The sequence below is a fragment of the Austrofundulus limnaeus genome, unplaced genomic scaffold (genome assembly GCF_001266775.1).
Source record: "Austrofundulus limnaeus strain Quisiro unplaced genomic scaffold, Austrofundulus_limnaeus-1.0 Scaffold0, whole genome shotgun sequence".
NCBI lineage: Eukaryota > Metazoa > Chordata > Actinopteri > Cyprinodontiformes > Rivulidae > Austrofundulus > Austrofundulus limnaeus.
Window position 1 is genome coordinate 10,227,745 of NW_013952402.1, and position 20,999 is coordinate 10,248,743.

The 20,999-nt window shown below is 36.2% G+C and overlaps 1 protein-coding gene across 1 annotated transcript in view; it reads right to left on the reverse strand.

The window, feature by feature from the left end:
* Positions 1 to 724: 724 nt before the first annotated feature.
* Positions 725 to 20,999, reverse strand: part of col13a1 (collagen, type XIII, alpha 1) — a 150,233-nt gene continuing 129,958 nt past the window's right edge. Inside the window, exons 37-41 of the mRNA XM_014002722.1 lie at positions 20,895 to 20,948; positions 19,234 to 19,269; positions 14,145 to 14,231; positions 10,371 to 10,409; positions 725 to 4,207 (exon numbers count right to left, since the gene is read on the reverse strand). Of these exons, the coding sequence (XP_013858176.1) occupies positions 4,175 to 4,207; positions 10,371 to 10,409; positions 14,145 to 14,231; positions 19,234 to 19,269; positions 20,895 to 20,948 (249 nt within the window). The 3' untranslated portion in view covers positions 725 to 4,174. The remainder of the gene's footprint in view (positions 4,208 to 10,370; positions 10,410 to 14,144; positions 14,232 to 19,233; positions 19,270 to 20,894; positions 20,949 to 20,999) is intronic.

Here is a 20,999-nt window from a genome sequence, read left to right on the forward strand (position 1 = left end):
GCTCACAATGCTTGGGTAAAATGTCTTTTGGTCTGACAATGGTTTGATGTGCTGCCTGAATAAAACTCTAGTCTGGGCAAAGGGTTGTGTTAAATTCAGACCGGTTTCCTCGCTCAAGTAGTACATTTCTAATCATCAGAGTATTCTCAATTGTTGAAATAAACAAATGTCTGCATAGAAGAACAAAACCTTCTGAAATCTGAAAAGTTGGGAACTTGTGTGAAGTTTAAATAAAAGCAGATAATTTGGTAATTTTGAATATGATAGCAGCTACAGCCCTAAAAACATTGAGACTGGCCAATAAAGGGCTGTAAAAGTAAGTGGTATGAATAATACTATTAATAATAGAAAACTGCTGGAGGAATATTTTGTAATAAATAAGGTTTTCAACAGCTTAGTAAGAGAAGTGAGCATTTTAGAGAGGCTAAATCAATCCAAAGTAAAGATAGGCAGAGGTTCACCAGTCTGTGAAAAACTTCATCTAAAAAAGAAACTGTTTCAGCTCTTCAACCAAATCTGGGAAGATTTTGAATATCCCATCATTTGTAGTTCATAATATCATGAAAAAAAAATCAATAATCTGGAGAAATCCTTGTGTTCGAACTACAAGGTTGAAAGACAAAATGAGTAGCGTTATCTTCAGGCCCTTGGGCGATACAACATAAAACAGATCTGATTCTGTTCACTGCATGAACTCACGAACACTTACACAGATTGGTGTCTGGAAACACATTTCAATGTGCCATCCATAAATGTTGATTAAAAGCTCTATCATGCATAGAAGAAGTTGTATGTGAACACCATCCAGAAACACCACAGTCTTCTATTGGCCAAAGCTCATTTAAATGCAATTTTAAATGAGCTTTTGAGGCAAAGTCAAAAAACTGGAAAAGCATTTTTAACGCAGAGAAGTATATAAAGGTTTTGGAACATGTTTTTTTTTAACAAGACAACACTAAATGTCATACTGCATGCACAACAACAATATAGCTTTGTAGTAAACAAATCTAGGTACTGAACTGACCTGTCTGCTGTTCAGACCTCTTTCTAATTGAAACAATTTGGTGAATCATGAAACAAAACATCCAGCAAAGAGCTAGGACTGCTGAACAGATAAAACTAAAATAAAATAATAAAACAAAAGTGGGACATTAACCTCTAAAAACTCCAACCACTGGTCTCAGTTCTGGGAAGTTTACAGAAGAGAGAAGGGGGTCTCTGCAGTCACTAAGTGGAGTTTCTTGAATGGAAGGAGTTTGGTCTGTTTGACTTTTCTGGGAGGATTTTGGTAAAGAGCTGATTGGTTGGATTGACTATTTTAGGTGCAGTTTGAAGAAGCCATAACAACTGCATTGGATGAATACTGGACTGCTGGGAGAATATGTAGCTCAGTTGAAACAAACAGAAAACACATTTATGTTTTAAATATAAAATATTAATTTTAGTCAAAACTTGAGACAAGGTGCTAGTCGCATCTAATTTGAAGTAAATAAATTGTGCTTACATGTTCACCATAATTTTTCTTTGATACATTGTTCTGCTCCAAACTATAGTCAATAAACTACATTTACATGTTCACAATAATTTTACTATTGTTACTTCGTCTTTTAACTTGCCCACAATACAAGTCAATCCGATCAATCGCAGACTTTGCAAAGCTCCGCCCACACCAAGACCTGCATCAATGTACTGCAGAGACCCCCGCAGCAGGAGGGTATGATTCACTTTAGGAAACATGACCTCGTCCCAACTGTTTTTTCTTTAGATACATTGCTATAACTCAAAATCACCCTAATATCAACATTTGATATGTTTACTTTGTTCCACTGTGAATMAAATATGCATTTAAAAAATTGCAAACCATGACCTTCTGTTCTTATGTACATTTTAAACAGACTCCCAGTTTGAAATGGGCTTGTAAATTTTGAGTCACCAGTATGCGTTTTCTCAGCAACATTTAACAAAACCAGAAAAAAAAACTTAAAATGAAACAAAGCTGATGGGGATAACTTCTTGGCACAGGAACACAACACTGACTTTCCACCAATTGTATGGTACTTCTACAAATCTCTGATTGCCTCCAGCCTAAAGTGCAAGTTCTCAGCATCCTCAGAGAGCTSAATGAGGTTTGACAAAGACACATGTAGAAGTTTGATGTGAGGCGTACGATGCCAGTGACTCACCATCAGCGCACCTCAGACTGAAGTGTGCTGTGGTGGACTTGACCTAGCCTTTCCTTAAAAAAACAACAACTCATGTACTGATGCTACACTAAATGCACCCAGCTGTACTCAGTACATGGCAAACTGCCGTCCATCATAGTGGAAAAAAAACACCTTGATTACATGACCACACAGGCTCTATAAGCACAACAACACATTGAAATGATGCAGGATAAAACTACACCTCTCTCACTATGACCTTCATACAGAGCTACTACAACATCTGTTGTTGTACGGCTAATCAAAACATTCGATAATCATGCTTTCTGTCCCAGAATCCAAATTCAAACGAACATGTAATTACTCATTCACATGAAGCGTACAAAGCAAACTGGGTCAGTTAGGTTTCATACTTGTGCAAGAAATAAATGCAAAGCCTAAAGTGAAAACTGTGTAGAAACCCAGTCATGAACTGTACATAATGAGGCACTAATTTTGTAGACCACAAACAGTCCTCAGCCTTCATTCTTGGTCTAAACTATAAAAATAAAAGATTTGAGTCACCAAATACTGTATGTAAAGGGTGAGCCTAAACTGCTGTAGAATGTGAACAAAACTAAAAAAAATGTGACATTGCCTTTGAAGAAACAAAAAAGAACAAGTTTGTTAGACTTGTAAATTCTTCCAGAGTTAAAGTGGTGAAATGTTCTAACATTCATATATTAAAAAGAACAATCTACTAGAGACAAGAAAATGAAATAAACACAACAGAGCAAGATTGTGTGTTAAATGAAAAGTTTAAAAAATAATAACTACAAAATCTTTTTTATATGGTGATTGATTAGATCACTTCTCCACAACTGCATTTTTTTTTACCAAAATGTATAAATTCGTATTAGTTACATAACAATAAAGCAAATATAATGTTTTTACACTTTCAAACAACCAAACTAAAAAATAAGAAAAATAAAATAATATAAAAAGAATAAAATATATTGTTTTGACCCAGGTCTGGTTACATGGCAGCAGTTAGTCTGACATAAGGAATGCTTCAGTGCATTTGCTTTTGAATAAAACAAGGATTGTTTATGTAAATCACTGACAAAGGGCATTTTTAGCTTTTTCTGTATTTTTTAGAAATTTAACTACTTTCAACAATTAGGTTTTTGTTTTATTAAATTATTTGGATTATGTGGAAAATAAAAAATATGTCCATTGAGCATTGTCAAATATTTGCTGAGACTAGATCTGTGAAAATTATGAAATTTTGATATGAGGTCATAAAACAACATTTACTGCCTGTCATTTGTTTTTAATTAGGATATGAATGATGTTTCTTGCTGCTTATTCTATAGTTGAAACACATATTTTAGAAATCAATACATGCTATTTACAAAGATTGAGTACTTTTATACATACGTTTTATCCTATTGTACAATAATTACAAATACAGCATTAAAASGTGGTGTTTTATTAACACCACAACATAAAAAAGTTAGTATATCAAACAACTCATAAGTGTTGCTTTGAATTATCCCGATACTGCACAAAGTAAAATGCCATAAATGCAAGGGATTTTTTTTAAAGGCAGTGAATCTGATTATATCAAGAAGGAATCATGTTTGCTTCTTTGGTTTTTCATGGAAACGTGTGGCATCTGTTTGATCTGTGAGCTGCTCTGAAGTCTTYATCACAGTTACAGTAATGGTGTTACTCCATGCCTCGGCCCTACGGTTTCAAAAGTTCAAAGAAAATGCATTCAAATAAAGCCCAGCAGCTGGTGTGTGTCCATGTGATGTTATCTCATCCAGCTACGATGATGATGATGATGATGTCTGTTCTATCCAGTCTTGTTGAAGTCAGTCTGCTCCCCAGAGACTCAGTACTGGCCCTGTGTCCAGCCTCCTGGAACAATGCTAAAATGCCATCTCCAGGTTGGTTTCTAAACTCAAAGGTGTCTTGGATATCTTCAAGTTTCCTCTCTGTCGCTTCACAGAGACCTGTTTGGATTGCTACTTCTTAGCCAGCTGGAAAGGATGTTGACCCTTGAAACAAATGTGTGAACACAGATTGAATTACTTTAGGATCACCATAGATAAATAAATATTATGATTAATAAAACATACAGAGAAAAAGATCCTAGTGTAATTTCCAAAACTGCTTGATGTTTGCTTACATTTRTTTACACATGATAATTTTCAAAACTTCCCAAATTTTAGTGCAAAATTAGAATTTTGTTATCATTCAGCAATTTGGCAAGATCCTTCATTTCTTCCTGTTTGATAGAAAAAGCTTTCAAATGACTGGACTACTAAAGCAATGGGGATTAGAGAGACGAGTAGGAAGGTACTCTGTGTGTCGTCTGGACAGTGAAAGGATTACGAGTACAGCTAGCAGTGGAATAGAGAAGTGCAGAAAGCTACAAGGAGGAAGAAGGACAAGGTTACAGCCAAGAAAAAAATGCAACAGTAAGAAGACTAAAGAGAGTAGAGGCAAAGCGGGATGTAGCAACGATAAAACAAAAGATGTATTATGAGTTGTACAATTGGCTAGACACTAATGAACAGAACAGAGGTGAGAGGCTCTGTCGGACACATAGCTTCAAGGTGGAGGTGGAACTGCATCAAGAATCAACTTTGATCCTCATCTTGCTTGCTCTGGTGATGGCAGACTAACAGAGGAGGTCAGGCAGGAATCTCTGGATTAGGATGACAACATGGTCTGTTGCAAGAACTGGGAGCAGGTGGAAGAGAACTTGAAGAGGTGAAGGTGTGCACTTGAAAGAAGAGTATTGAACGTCAGCTGTAGAAAGACGGAGTGTGTGTGTGAAAGTAAAGGAAGCAGGTGGAGCAGCAAGGGTACAAGGAGCAGAGGTCACAAAGATGCTGGACTTCTAGTTTAGGTCGCCTGTCCAGGAAAATGAGAACTGTGGTAAAAAGGTGAAGAAGAGAGTCCAGGGAGGATGGAGTGTTTGGAGAAAAGTTTCAGGAGAGACAAAAAGGGTGGCCCAAAGAAAGGTGGTCAAGAGAGTGGTGAGACCAGCTGTTGTAAGGTTTAGAAACATTGACAAAAAGACAGGAGACAAAAGTGGAAGTGGCAAAACTGAAGATGTTGAGGTTCTTGGGAGTGACAAAAATGGATGACGCTATGTTCAGACCAAACGCGAGTTCAGCATCAGGGATGTCTGGTTTACATGCAAAGTCTATGGAGAACGCATGTGTAGGGACATCACAGAGTCTYGCTGTGCATCAAGTGTGACATCTTTTGAAGCATTTCGTGTCTGGCGCTGGGTGTTTTCAGATTTTGAGTGTTTAACGTGCGTACAACATGACCATAATGGCTGACGTTGGGGTTGGAAAATCTGAATTTTTGAAGCTGAACATGGAGCATCAACCAATCAGAGAGACCTTGGTATGTGACGTAGTGGCGCATATTCTGACGGGACGGAACAACCAAGACTCTGGGAATGATGCCCTCTAACCTTAGACAGATGGACAGGCGTTCTCCAGCTGAAATCAAGCACCTGTAGTCAGTGTCCTGGCAGGAGATGTAGGCCAGAAGCACGTCAAACTAGGCTTGGGACAAAAATTGAGCTGAAAGCGAGCCTTGTCAGCACGCAGTTTCTGGAATAGGCAGTGAAACTTGCCAAACTTAGAAAGTCTCTAAATTATTGGGTGAATCCAGACACGGCGCAGAGGTGTCTGACGATGTTCTCTTGCTTTCATTAAATAAAGCCAAGCCCCTCCCTCAATTTTATCCTCCACTGCTTGTACAAAGAGACCAACAGAGCAGAGGAAAACAACCAAAAGACAAGCGGCTCCTACCAACGTGCATCTTTCCACACTTTGCTTGACATCCGTCTAGAGCAGGGGTGGGCATCAAGGGCTGCAGCCCTGCATGTTTTACTTGTTTCTCTGCTCCAACACACCTTTGAATGAATGGGTGATTATCAGGCATCTGCAGAACTTGAAAAAGGTAATTCAGTGACTGAATCAGCTGTGTAAAACATGCAGGACTACGGTCCTCGAGGACCAGGATTGCCCACCCCTGGTCTAGAGTGACTTGGATGCAAGTGTCTGACTTYAAAGTGAACCGACCAACTTGAGGTGTTGGATGCGCAAAACATATTTGGTCTGAACGCTGCATTAGATCAGGAATAAGATCAGGTTGAAGGACTGGGAGATWAAGTTAGAGTGGACAGACCAAAATGGTTTGGACATGTCCAGAGGAGGGACAGTTGGAATGAGGATGTTAGAGATGCAGCTGCCTGGAAAATGGCAAAGAAGGAATATGGATGAAGTTAGAGAGGACATGGAGGTAGGTGAAGTGAGGACAGAGAGAGGTAGAGGACGACTTGCTGTGGTGATCCCTGAAGAACGAACAACCAAAAGAAGGCATCATGGCGGGCTCTATAAATGTTTTCTTTTTTTGAAGTTTCAGTATTTGTGCTTAAGTCTTTTAACCACATTCTTCTTCTTTAACACCACGATCACCCTCAGTAGGATAGTTATTTTTCCAGAAGAAACATGAAGTTCTGAAGGTCAGACAACATAAACCTTGATGATAACAGGAATCAACCTCAAAGCCAAAAACATTTTGATCTCAAGTTTGTTTGATTTTTAGGTATATTTATGCAATGTTATTAAACGTATTAAGTTTCACACTGACACAAAAGAATAGCTCAATAATAAAACAGTAATACAACAATATTACTGAAATTTTGTAATTAAATAAACACATAGAATACTCAGAAATTTACGTTTAATCAAGATTGTCAAGTTGAACACATGAACAAATTGAACATATCTGACGGTAAGTATGAAAATCAGTATGACAAAAAAAAGGCAAATATGAAGGCCAGCTGGCATTTAAGGCATGAGTTAATATGAGGTAACAAAACACAATGAATACTGACAAGGTTCCAACAATAAACTTTAAAGGTGAACACATGAACAAAGCTTAGTCACAGAGCAGCAGCAGAACAGGTCAAGCTTCACTGTGGTCAGTTCTTCCATTTCTTCAACACTCAGTCACGGGAAAGTTAATCAGTTTAGCTTAATACGATTCATTAAATACTTCTGGATGGGACATTTTGATTCAACAAAGCATCTCAAATGTCCAAGTAGGGAACAGCTTTTTATTCCAAAATGAAAGGAATAATGTGAGGATTGCAGTATGTTCCATGGTTGAGCAGCAATAATTCAGTCCAACGTTATGGGCTGTTTGCTCCACTTTAGAAGACAAACACTCAACAAACATGACAGTTACACACAACCTGACAGTCATAAAGCAGGAATAAACAACAGAGTTTGATCAAAATATTTACAAAGAGCTGAATAATATAAAGTTCATATTTAAAGCTGGTGCATTCCTGCTGTACAACTGAACATTTCGGTTTCGGATATGTTTTATACCTGAACTGTGACTCTTGAAATGGTTACAAGGTCTTTGTTGATACCCTCCTCAGTGAGTAAAGTGTTTACAGCAAACATTTGTTAGCAAACAGATTTTTTGTGGGGGATGTGTTTGGGCTTACCATCCACAGAAAGTTTCTGATAAAAAAAGGTTAGATTTTATAAAAATTGTAAATTAGTGTGGACGTTAAATACATTTTCATGACATAGTGGCCTTTTTTGTGCATGTCCTTTATTTGTATGGCTTGTAGAAACCAAAACAACAATGGAGCCATTTTAGCAGATTTTTCTGTTTCGCCTCATCCTGATTTCATCATAGTCAAACTTTGTTTGTGTGCTAATTACTTAAAATACGAGAGGAAACTGAACATCTAATGTAAAAAAAGGAAGTGTTTTGGAATAATATTCTTTTTATGTAATTTGATATGTTGTTAATGTGGACAAGCTTGCCACCAAGCGGTAAAGCACGGATATTTCAGCCTTTTTCTTAGAATTGTGTGGGTAGGAAAGTATAAACAGAGAATGAAAAGTGGTGTATATGGGAGTGATGATACATGACCCATTATAACCAACGGAATGTTTCACCTCAGAAACTAGATTTTTTTCACTACTGCATGGTGCGATCTAAATACAACGCGTGAGGTTACAAGAAAGGATTTATCTTTGACTAATGTTTTTTCCTACGGAGCCCATTCGGTGACATGGAATAAGAAAAAATGATCGTGTGGCCACGAGATAACAACGTGTGCACACGCAATGACTAACGGGTGTGCACGTGATAATTATGTTGTAACCACCACATAGCTAGTTATTGTTGTCATTTCCATGCTGACTGTTCATTGTTTACATGGACAAATATGAATTAAATTAATGTACTTTAATTTTAATAGAATGAATGACTTTGCTACGTCCGCACCTTATGTTGGGCACAAAGTAGCTATTTAGCTTTATGTGCTGCAGCCATAAGTCCCAGGTGATAATTGTTGTTTATTTGTCAAAAAAGCTTTATTATATTATTTTTTTCAAAGCTGAGCTGAGGCACAGAGGGACAGGAGCGCTCCTGTCCCTCTGTGCCTCAGCTGTGGAAGGAGTCAGAGTTATGCTGCGTTCAGGAACACAGTAAAAATCTGTTTCCTGACACACAACCCGGGTATTCATTGTCATTTCATAAATAGTCTACTATGAAAGATGATCCATTTATATTGGCATACACCAATAATAATAATAATAATAATAATAATAATAATAATAATAATAATAATAATAATAATAATAATAATAATAATAATAATAATACGTGGGCATAGTTAAACAGTTAAAGACAAAACAATGCAGGTTATATGTAATCTGACTCCAGTAATATCTGTCTATCACAAGTCTGCTCAAAATTAGCCGATTGCTGGCCACATTAATTATCGCATGGACACGAGTTAATTATCACAGGCGCATGTGTTATTGTCTCATGGGCACGCGTTAATCATCATGTGCAAACGCGTTATTACCTTGTGGCTTCGTGATATTTTTTTAAATTCTTTGTCACTGGACAGGCTCTGTATTTTCCTGAGTTTGCTCTGTGTAAAAAATAATTACTAATTATGACAGCTCAGAAACAAGCTTTTAGAATACCACAGCTGAATATGCAAGTATTTCAGTTTTATTATGGCCAGTCATGTTCTAACCATATCCTGTAATGCTGGAGACTCTGATTATGATACATTATCTACGACAATACCGTACTTTTAATTCTTGTCTTTTGGCATATACAAAAAATGACAATAAGCAATATGCCAACCTCAGACTGATCACATCAAACTCATCCTATTGTCAAATTTAGGACTGCAATATGGATGTTTTAAACAGCCTAGAGGTCTGTGCTAATGTGTGTATTATAAAAAAACTATAATATCTAAATAACTATTTTATATGAAGTAAATATCATTATGAACAGTTAAGACACTTTTTTGAGATAAATTTCATTTACATTGACAATAAAGAATTTTTCGCTTGTCTGTAAAATATAAAACTATGTTCAAAAAAATGCACATCTTTCACTTAATGTGAAACAAAAAAACGGGGTCTAATCCTGGTCTTTGTGGGCTGTTATCATGCATTTTCATTTGCTACAACACTCCTGATTTAGTCATTCATTCCTTCAAATCAGGTGTGTTGGAAAAGATAAACCGTAAAATGTGCAGGATAGTGGCCTTCAGTGACCAGGACTGGACAGCCCTAAACTAGAACATAAAAAAATGCAAATTTTTTTTCTTAAACACTTTATCACGTTCAGGAGAGTTCAGCTCAGACATTCCAAATTCAAACACAGAATCTTTCCAGCCCCACAACTCAGTGCAGCATGGTCTCTCAGAACAAAACAACATTGTGTAATAAGTTAATAAGCATCAAACTCTTCACATTATGCACAAATATCATGCATATGGAGCCATTAAATCTTTACTTATCCAGTTATATTAAAACAATGCATAGATGTAAAAAAAATCTATTACATAATTACTATTATATGTATTAAAATAAACATCCTGTACAAAAAAAAAGAAAAACAAAACACCTTGTCATAATTTTTTAAAGATTTTTTAAGGAACAGTTTTAATGCATAACAGAGGAAGTAAAAAAATAAATATCCTATGTACAATCACGCAAGCCACTCCAAGGTTATTGTCACTGCAAGGAGAAAACAAAAGGGCAAAATATTAAATGTTAGTTCAAAACGACCTCTGTTATAAAGTTAGCATTAAGCATCAGGATGCAAACAAACACAGATCGTAGCTAAACTTACTTTGTTCCAACATCCTGGTACAGGTAATCCATCATCACCCTGAGAGAAAAAGAAAAGAGATGTGAGAACAAAACATTGTTTGCTGCAAAGCGAGCAGTGTCACCCAAAAACTAGCAAGCCATTAATGTAATAAATGTTCACATAGGGTTCACAGGGTTTCAAAAAAGTTTCAAAAAAGTTTCAAAAATTTGGCGTGTGGAATCTACGTTTCACTGCATTTTTGCTGTCTACTTTTGCTGCAGCCCAGTTGTAGTGGGATGAGGGAGTTTCCCACTTATAGGTTGTGAATTTAAATGGGAAGGCCCCCTCCAGTGGGAATTCCCTGTCAGAAAGTAGAGAATTTTAGCATTCTAGTTGGCTGCTACTCAGCACAACTCAACAGCAGCCATGTTTCCATCCAATTTTAAAATTTGAGCAAACTTTTAAAACCTCTTTTTAAAAACTTTTGCGAATTAACTCCCTTTTGGAAAATACAAAACCCACCTTAAGCGAGTGTAAACCTTTTTAGCAAAATTAAGGACGTGTTTTTTTTGTCATTTTTATCCACCTTTTCTAATGCAATGCTTCAAAATGTGCATAAAAGCATTGATGGAAACATGGCTAGTGAGTAAAACTCTCATACGTTTACTTTTAATAGCATTTCTGTATTATTTATTATATGTTTAATCAGTTGTACACCTGGTGTTTAGAAGAGGACAGGTTGAAATGCAGTTTCTGTGCAGAAAATACCACATAGAGCTCAGTTGTTGTTTGTTAGCTGTGGTAAAGGCCTTGTTACACTAGACATCTTATACCAACTTATGAGACATTTTATATGTCTAAATTACTAATAAAAGTTGCATATTTGATCAATCAATCAAATCAGTTTCTAGAAGTGTCCCCCTCCGCCATTTTTTAAAATAAAATTTAAGTATGCTGAAATACTTCTTAAAAATGCATACTGTTTTAGAAAACTAACCATGCCATAGGTAAACTAGCTAATATAAAGTAACCACACAAATACTGGACTTTGTTTGTTGCAATGAAACTAATAGAAACTAATTTGTTGCAATTAATTAATTGAACATGACAGAAAAAATACAAAAGGTGTGGTTTATTTGTACCCTATTATTGATTTATAGAAGAGTTGTTGCTCCATTGTTTTTACTTCTTATAAGAAAGAAAAGAGTTCCTTCCAGTAAAACAACAACAGGGAAATTCACATGTAACATATTGTCTAATGCAACAAGAATTTCAGTACCAGGTTCAATCCATAACGATGCTGGTCAGTTGGTACTTCTGCCAAGTCATATTTCTGATTTCTACATTATTGCCATTTATTTTCGTTAGCACAGTGGTGTGAAAAAACTTACCATTTTCCCCTCATCCACAAACTGTACACACATATCAATTTTACACAGGTAAGGGAAATGGAAAACCTTTTTTTATATGTAATCTTAAACATCAGGAAAGGTATTTTGTGATAAAATGTGATTTGGCAGAAATACAACTTGTCCTGGAGCCCTATAATTCTTGCGAAACCAAACCATGACTTACATTCAGTTTGTAATAAACATTTTCAAAAATTGTAGAAGTAATGGCAAGATGCAGAAAAACATCTACTGTATTTGTTTGTGTGGGATCTGGCCCTGCTTGTGGCCTTGTGTTTGGTTTCATTAGCTTTCAGATAACAAGTCTTGGTTAGGGTGTTTAGATCTTATTGAATTAATAATGCAGCCAACTTCATGGTTAAAAGCAATAAATTTTAGCATACATAGCCAACCCATTCTCACTCCCGACTCATCAACGTACAGGTAGCAGTCTGCGTCCAGCTTCAGACACGTCGGGTACCCCCTCGTGTCCATTCTTAAAAAGATGAGGCGGAGGAGCACGTTGTCATATTCTTTGAAAAGAGTAGGAAACGCGCAACCTCTAACCGTCCCAGACCCTAAATTTAACTTCTTTTAGCCCTATACAGCCTATCCCCGACCTCACTAACTAAAATTAACCATTAACCCTGATCTCTCATTTTAACCATTTTTGAAAGTGTAAAGAATGCATGAGAACTAACCATCCCAGACCCTAAATTTAACTTCTATTAACCCTATACAGCCTATCCCGACCTCAGTACCTAAAATTAAACATTAATCACGAGCCCTCACATTAACCACAGACCCCCAACCCAAAGACCCCTGAGTGACGCAACACAGAAAAGCCACAGGCAGCAATGACTGACGCGAGGGGGGTACTTGACATATTAAAAATGGATGCAGACCAAGCGTCAATATGTTGACGAATTGGGAGTGAGAACGTGTTGACATGGCAGGTCTTTGGCTTAATTTGACCAAATAAAGCCCTTTTTGACCTGTGGTACTTTGTTGACTAAACAGAGAGAAAAGGTCATGCAAAAATAAATAAATAAATAAATAAATAAATAAATAAATAAATAAATAAATAAATAAATAAATAAATAAATAAATAAATAAATGTGTATGTAACATCTAGAGAATAGTTTTAAAGTTTTGTTTATTTCAGTTATAGTTAGTAACAGTGTTAGAAAAGCATTTAATCACAATATAAAAGTTTAGTAATGAACTGATGAAGTGTATTTATCATGAAAGGGTTAATTAAAATTAGTTTCTTTTTCTCATTGTGACCACTTGTAACTTCCATGCACGTGTGAATGTTGTGGTCTTTATTTCTACTTTTTGCCTCAGTAATCACAATTACTGTATTTATTAATGTATAATACCAAAAATTTAAATCATTAAATCATCCATAAAGTGGGAGGGTAGTATTACACTCGGGTTATTGATGATTAGATTTTTAATGCTTTTTAAGCAAAAAAATTATGATCGTATTTATACTGGAGATCGTATTATACATGAATAAGTACAGTAGCTGTGTCATTAAGAACAATACAGACATGCTGGGAAAAGTGAGAGGAAAGAAAGAGCACCATACCACAGGGCAAGGGGCATCCAGCCCATCCAGGCCTGGCAAGCCCGGTTCACCTTTCTCCCCTTTAAAGCCTCGGAAACCCTGTTGTGAAATCAGCCATTTAATATCGGTTTGTGCTGCTCATGTGCAGCACAGCATGTGCTGCCTGATACCAGGAGGAGCTCCACGTTTGTCCACTGGTTGCAGGTTGCCTAAACGTGCAGGCAATCTGGGACTGGCAAGAACCAGGCTCACTTAGATGGTAAATGGCATCTATTTAGAATCATCTGCGATGAATAACTAAGCAAATATTGGTGATTAGTTTTGTGTATAAAATAATTGTGGCTTGGATTCTGTTTCTGAAGGCACAGAAAGAGCCAGTTGAGGAAGGGCACACGTGAGATCAGAAAATACAAAGGTCAAGGTTTTAAACAAGATAGATGTTAGTTAGAGGAAGAATCATTGGAGAGTTGTTGATGTCCATCAGCAGTGACTCTTTGGTTTTTGCCAGTCTCTTCTCTGAAAAAAAGGGGTCCTCAAGCATAGTTGTGGTCTGATGTTTAACAGGAAATGTTTTTTTAATTTGGTAGATTTGCTTTAATGTGTTTATCATGGCTCGTTTTAATTTTCATTGAGCTCTTATTATATTACTCTTATATCTATTAAGATTGGAGAGGTAAAACCTAACCACAATGTTTCCTGAGGATTATTAGATACTGAATCCAAGAGCCAAAGGGAAGCTAGCTCCTGAATTCTTCAGGGTTAGGATTAGAAGTGCTGTGGGATTATGTTGTATTCTGAAACAGAGCTCCTTCCCGTTGCCTCTTGGTTTTCCACATTAAACCACTGACATACCAACGGACAGGGGGCATCTAATCCAGGTGCTCCTTGGTCTCCTTTATCCCCTTTGGCCCCCCTGTTGCCTTTCTTGCCCCTCTCTCCCTGCAAACAACAGCGTATTAAAAAAAGACAAACTGTAATCCTCCTCAGTAAGCCACACACACAAAGCAAATGTGTTGTTTTCTAATATGACATCTGTTCAACACGTGTAATTTAGGCAGTATGAGAAATTATTCAAATTTCAATTTTATGCCTTTTTATTGTTTTAAAAGGCAATATGATTTTAGAATGTGATTTTAGTAAAAAGGAAATGTAAGTAGAGGGGGTTAGAAAAGGAAAATCAAAACCATTTGACTTGGTGAGCAGGGTTTTTATCATACCTGTAAACTGTCAAAATGTGATTTTAATTTTGGAAAGACTTAAAAAATATGCAAAAGCTAGAGTTTGCTTTGATTCTGTTTGATTATTTGATATGTTGTCTGGCCAATAAATGAGTCACACACTAATATATTATTTATTCTACCTCCAACTCTGGTTATGGCACAAATTTATTCAGTGGTATAAATTCCTCAAGCTTACCGCATCTATTGTTACAGTATTTATTTTTAGCAAAATATGCATTATTTTTTTAGCAAATTCTCACAGACATAAAAACTTTAGCACTGTGAAGCAGTGGTTTAGTGTGGACATGATTTGATCTACATGCATTCTATTCTGAATAAAAGCCTAGTGCATGTAAACTCTCCTCATGTCTGGAGTGATAAATTTTGCACTCATATAAACAAAACATTTGGATTATTTAATACAGATACTGAACATTTACTACAGAACATTTCAATCCGCCCAAAAATTTGTGTTGTTTGCAGGATGCTGGCATCTATAATGGGCACCAATAGGTGTACAGAGTAAATTAACAGTGTTATCAGACAGTTGCTGGGCATCAAAACAGTGAGTAAAGGTCACCAGACATAATTGATGCCCCATGCCTTACAAATATTTGACAAAGTTGGATAGAAGTTACATTATTGCATGGCAATGACTAGTTGTATCATGTAGCTGATCAGTATGATTGGTTTATCGAGAAGTACAGATCTTATAGTGGCTTTATCTTGGATAAAATAGGTGAGTACACCTACACACGCATTCTGAAGGCTTCAGAGACAAAAAACACTGAGGAACAATTGTTGTATAATGTGTGCCCAGTATTGGGGAACTTCGTGCCATCTGTACCTGCCATCCAGTTCAGGTAATGGACCCTTTGCTTCTCCTTGAGTTATCCCATTGTGTGTGAACATTTGCCATTAGCCAGACACTGGTTTCATCGTCTCATGGCTGCCATTCCAGAGTTTGGCATTAGGTTTAGTGGCCTAGCCAAGAGGAATAGGGTAATAAAGCCGAAGTCTCCATATCAGTGTTTCCCTCAGTCTGTGGGTGTGATTGTGGGTGGATCGTCAGCACGTGGCTTCAGTTGTTGTGGAGAAAAAGGGCAAAAACCCCCCCAAAACAATGTGGTTTTATTGTCTGGTAGTCTGACTACCGTATTTTTCGGACTATAAGCCGCAACTTTGTTCCTGAACTTGGAACCATGCGGCTTATAGTCCGTTACGACTTATACATGGATTTTTTTCTTCAGCCACCAGGGTGCTCTTATGCTCCATTTGCTTCAACCACTCGCTTCAAAAAAAGAAGAAAAAGGTTTTGTAATTTCAGCCTAAAAGTCCATTTACAAAACTCTGTCTGCATACTCTACATTTTTTGTCGATGAAAATATAGCTCTTGCAAAAAAACATTTGAAAACTGCATAATGTATTGGAGCCGAGTACAGTGACGTCTTCAGTCATGTTCCAATCACACAATTAGAAGCAAGGTTCAAGTTTTTTTTTTTTTTGTGAATCAATCTTGTAAAAAAAATTTTGAATTCAGTCCCCCGCTGAACACTATATGTTCCAAGCTGTACTATATAAATCATCTTATAGCACAGCCTTATCAGTAACGGAATTTAATTTAAATTGTTGTTTTAGGTGTGACTCTGACAAAGATGGAGAATATGTCCAAAAAGCAAAACATAAACCTAATAAAGATATTAGGTACTCTATTTGTTACGGTGAAGAACAAGTATGGTATATATTTTCAGTTTTCTAAGATATGGTAATCCTAACAAATGAAATCAAAGGTAACTGAACTTCTTTTGAGTCTAAGGTTTTACACTGCACACATTTCAGTTTTTAATTAAGAAACATTTCAGACAAGAAGCAAATTATTTAAAAAAAATTAAAAAGGAGTACTTGTTGCCTTTGAATCAGTTTATTAGGTTTAGATACAATATTTAGACTGACCAAAGTATTAACAGGACACCTGCCCACCAAAGTCATTGGCTTTTTTGGGTCCATATAAAAGATTTAAACATTACATGTAAACAGTCCAGACCAGTGATTCTTAAACCGCAGGGCATGGTTATTTGGGTGGTGTTTATTTCATTGTTTAGTCTCGGCATAAAACTGTTGAAGATAAAACTAATGTTTGACCCTCATATCTTAGTCATTTTTGAGCTGCATGATTAAAAAATGTTTCTATAGAGGTCTGACAGAGTTTAACTACTAGCACTTGTGTTGTTTATTTGCTTTTTATCTGTTCAACACTTCAGTTAATCTATGCTGTTTTTAATGTGCTTTATACATTAAGTTAGAGTTGAGATGACAAAAAAACACCATTGGTTTAAATATATGGCACTGAGGACAGAGTTACTTAATCTATTTACCATCAACTGCCACTAGACTCAAAGACTAAAAGTACGTGGAAATATGTGGTAGAAATAAAAAGAAACATTGGCAATTCTTCTAAACTATGCAAGGCAGAAACAGAAGGTTTATGTGTTGTCTGAAAACTGCCAGCTGACATTATGAAGTCAAAACAATAAAAAGACAAATTGAAACATAACATCCCAACTACTTTAATCTACTCCAGTTTTTAAGAATACTACCTGATTAACAAAAATAAGAAAATCACTATAAAAACAGCATCAATGATCAATAAGGCATGAAGTCATTTATAGGAATAAAATGACTCACTTATCAAAGAAAGCATTTATTGCCAAATACCCACCTGTTTTAGTTTACCCGTAAAGACAGTTCATTATTGCTCTTTTACAACAATAAAGTAGTAGATATATTGTGAAAACCAACTAATTACAGCAACTGTGAAAATACTGAGCTTTTACAAATTTGTTGGATTTGTGTGCAGAGATTCAACTTTATTCTTATCGTTCTAAAGTGCTGATTGTCTATTTCTATACTTACAATAAATCTTATGTCAGCACCTGACTGGCAGCAGCTGGAGGTACCAGAAGCTCAAAACAACAACAAAATAAACAGTTTAGCAGTAAAGGTTTGGCAAATCTTCATGTGTGAAACCCAACGTATATTAGCTCTTCTGCTCATCCCATAAATGCATGTTCCTTACAGATGTGGCACCATTTAAAAGGGAAATTAACAGGTTTTCAAATGGCACAAGTTTTATGTTACAACAAAGAAACAATCTAACAAACACAATTTTCATTGCCTTTTGTGCTTATAGGTTACTTATTTATTTTTTGGCAAGAGTCTGTTTTGTATTGTCCAAGCAAACTGCTGTTTATTTGTTCATTTTTAGGAAAAAAACACAGTGGAAATGGACTGCCTACTGACAAAGAGTCACAAAAATAAATAAATAAATAAATAAATAAATAAATAAATAAATAAATCTTATTTTTAAAATTGTATTATGAACACAACAAGTGCAAAACTAAACTGAGCACTTTCTGTTTCAGTTTTGTTGAGGCAATAGTAAAGTATTTTTTCCCCTTACTAAATGCAAGTTTAAGAACCACTGGTCTAGATCATACCCAACCTGACCTATGTATAAGAAAAAGAAGAGGGAATGGAGGGACTGGCAAGGAAGAAGTTCTGTTAAGCAGAGAGAGGGTGCTCAAAGGGATGTGCAAGAGGAAGAGGATTAAACCAGGACTACATTAGAATGCAGGAGAAGGAGGAGGAGCAGGAGGCCAAGGTTTGTAAGAGGGAGAGAGGGCAACCCCTGCAAAAACAGCCACAGGCCACAGAACAAGGTGGAGGGAGGGAAAAGGGGATAGGAAGACCTGCGGAAACAAAGGAACACAGGACAAAGAGTAAAAACACCAACACAATCTCACAGCTTTAACTTCAACACATTCAACTGGATGATAAGATTTAGTTGTGTTCGTGAACATGTAAGTGTCCCGCTTGGATCTTGGAGTGGACATTGAAATCAAGGCCAGTTGAATGTGCTGAGAGAGCTTTTAAATTAAGATGACTTAAAAGATGGGAGGGAAAAAATTAACAGAGTCACAGGTTAATGAGATGGAAACAAAAAACATTCTGAAGGGAAGAGAGTGTGGGCTCTACAAAGAAAAACTGCCTGATTCACAGCGACCTGGGATTTAAACTGAATTTATTTCAAAGAAAAATGATGGGCTGATTCTTAATCCAACTAAAATAAGTCTTAATGTGCACATAATGTTTGGTTATCAATGTACAGTAATGGTGTAAATCTGAATTTTATATTGAACACTCAAGAGGAGGCAAATGGCAATCTTGAAGGTCATTACCATTAACACATTTTTCATGAATAAAAAATACAGCTTGAGCATTAGCAACAATTATTCATGCCTTTTCATCTAGTTTGTTTTGAAGTCTATCAGTAAATGGGAGATTTAAAACAGAGCCACTGCAACACACATAAATGATAAAACATCTTGATATAATTTATTCATAATCATGCACTATATCAAAGAGAACATTTATTAATCATATGCACCTCTTTAATTCACAGCTCTGCCTTGAGAGAGTCTTAGAAAATCTGTTATGGCTTCAGAAGGCAAATTCAAGGCTATTGAAAGGTTGAGAGGTTAGCAACATCGTCGATCCAAACAGCCACCTGGTCTGTTGTAATTACTCTCATCGATAGTAATGAGCTGTTGAAAATATAGCTAGTTTGTTTATCTTTGTAAAATCCTCAGTGTTTTAATCTGACAGAATCACTATTTCTACTAACACTTTTACAGAGACAAACCAATGCTGGTAGTTCTTACCCGATTTCCTTTGAGTCCTTGTGGTCCTTCTAAACCCTGCAAACAGAAATGAGACGGCACTGATCCCATGTGGTGCAGGTGAAGATAGACTCATATATAGTATATATAAATATTTGTCTACAAATTTAAATCTTAAGCATGTTATTTTTAGTTTTCCTGAGGGAAAGATGTCACTATGACCCAGATAACTTCTCTTAGAGCCGGGGTGTCTGCCAACATCATAAAAATGTACCTATTCATATATTTGAACAATGATGTATGAATTATGGTATTTCTAAATGATGAACTGTAAGTCTTAAGTATCACTGTCTCATCACGTAAAATGGGTAATTGTTGTTTGCTGYCAAAAGGTGAACGATAATGTTTTGGCCGGAGACTGAGTTTGTCTTTGTTTTTCCACCATGTTAGCAAACTAACTCATGAACCGCTAATGAAATAATTTTAATATCAATAATCAAATCAAATAAAAAATGCTGTATTCATTGGTAACCAATTAATTTTTGAAGTCAGCCCAATTAAAGATGTTTACCACAGACAATCAACCTTACCCAACACAAAATGATTACACCTCAGTATTTATACAGCCAGAACCAGTAATGATTCTACAGACTAAATCAACTATCCTCTGAAAAAAAGTCATAAAATAGATTTTTTTTCAATCCTCCATTTGTGGCATACCCTAGAACAGAGGAGCCCAAAGTGGGGCCCGCGGGCCAAATTTGGCCCGCCAAGCCATTTGATTTGGCCCACCAACAGTTGCCAAAGTTACAAGGTTGTAACCTGTTATCCTATAGGTAGAAACGGTATTTACATTGGTCAAATGATTATATAAAAGGGCTGTAGTGAAGGTAGTTTTCAGTCATGGTAATGACATATCTTTGGTTTATTAGAATTAAACAAGAAACATGAAATGACAACAAGAAATATTTAGATCAGATTTAACCCCGCATGTAGATTTGCACACTTTATAAGGCCACAAAAACTCATATTTTATCAATTTATGAAATGTCCCATGAGCCTTTGGTACTTGAACGTATGGCAGACTTTCTGCAAGTGCACAGACTAAAACAAAAGAGGGCCATTGCATAGCTTAATGGTTAAAAATAAAGGACTTTACTTTTAAAAAGTATTTGTATTTTGTGTATTATATAACTGCATTTGGCCCGCAGCCATGGATAGATTTTCATTTTGGTCCCCTCGGGGAAAATGTTTGGGCACCCCTGCCCTAAAAGGATGGCGCTCCTAACATTTGCCTATGCTCCCCATGTGCCACGGCCTTGCTAAGCTCCAGCAGATCAACTTGAGAGATGTATGACACTATTTTCAAAGTTGGCTAAAAGTTTGCACTTTTCAACATAATATTTTGGTTTAAAAGCAGTATAGTATGCAATCCTCCAGAGAATGTTAGACCTTGTTCTAACATCTAATTTTTTTAATTTTCCAGAACGTATTGACTATGCCATTTTTATATTTTGCAACAAAGTTACATGGTATTTTATGCATCATTATAGTGAGAATAGCAACAATATTTTGATTTACATATAGTTTAATGAGTGGATGATGATGCTGTCAATATGTTTGACTGAAGACCCTTGTGTTAGATCTTCACTGATGAAAGATTTCATTTAAACTGAATACGTAAAACTAAATTTCAGACTTACAGGGATGCCATGTGGCCCTGTTGGTCCTGGTAATCCTGAATCTCCCTTTTCACCCTGTTGCAAAAGAAAAAAGTCCAAATGTTAGAGTTTATATATATATATATA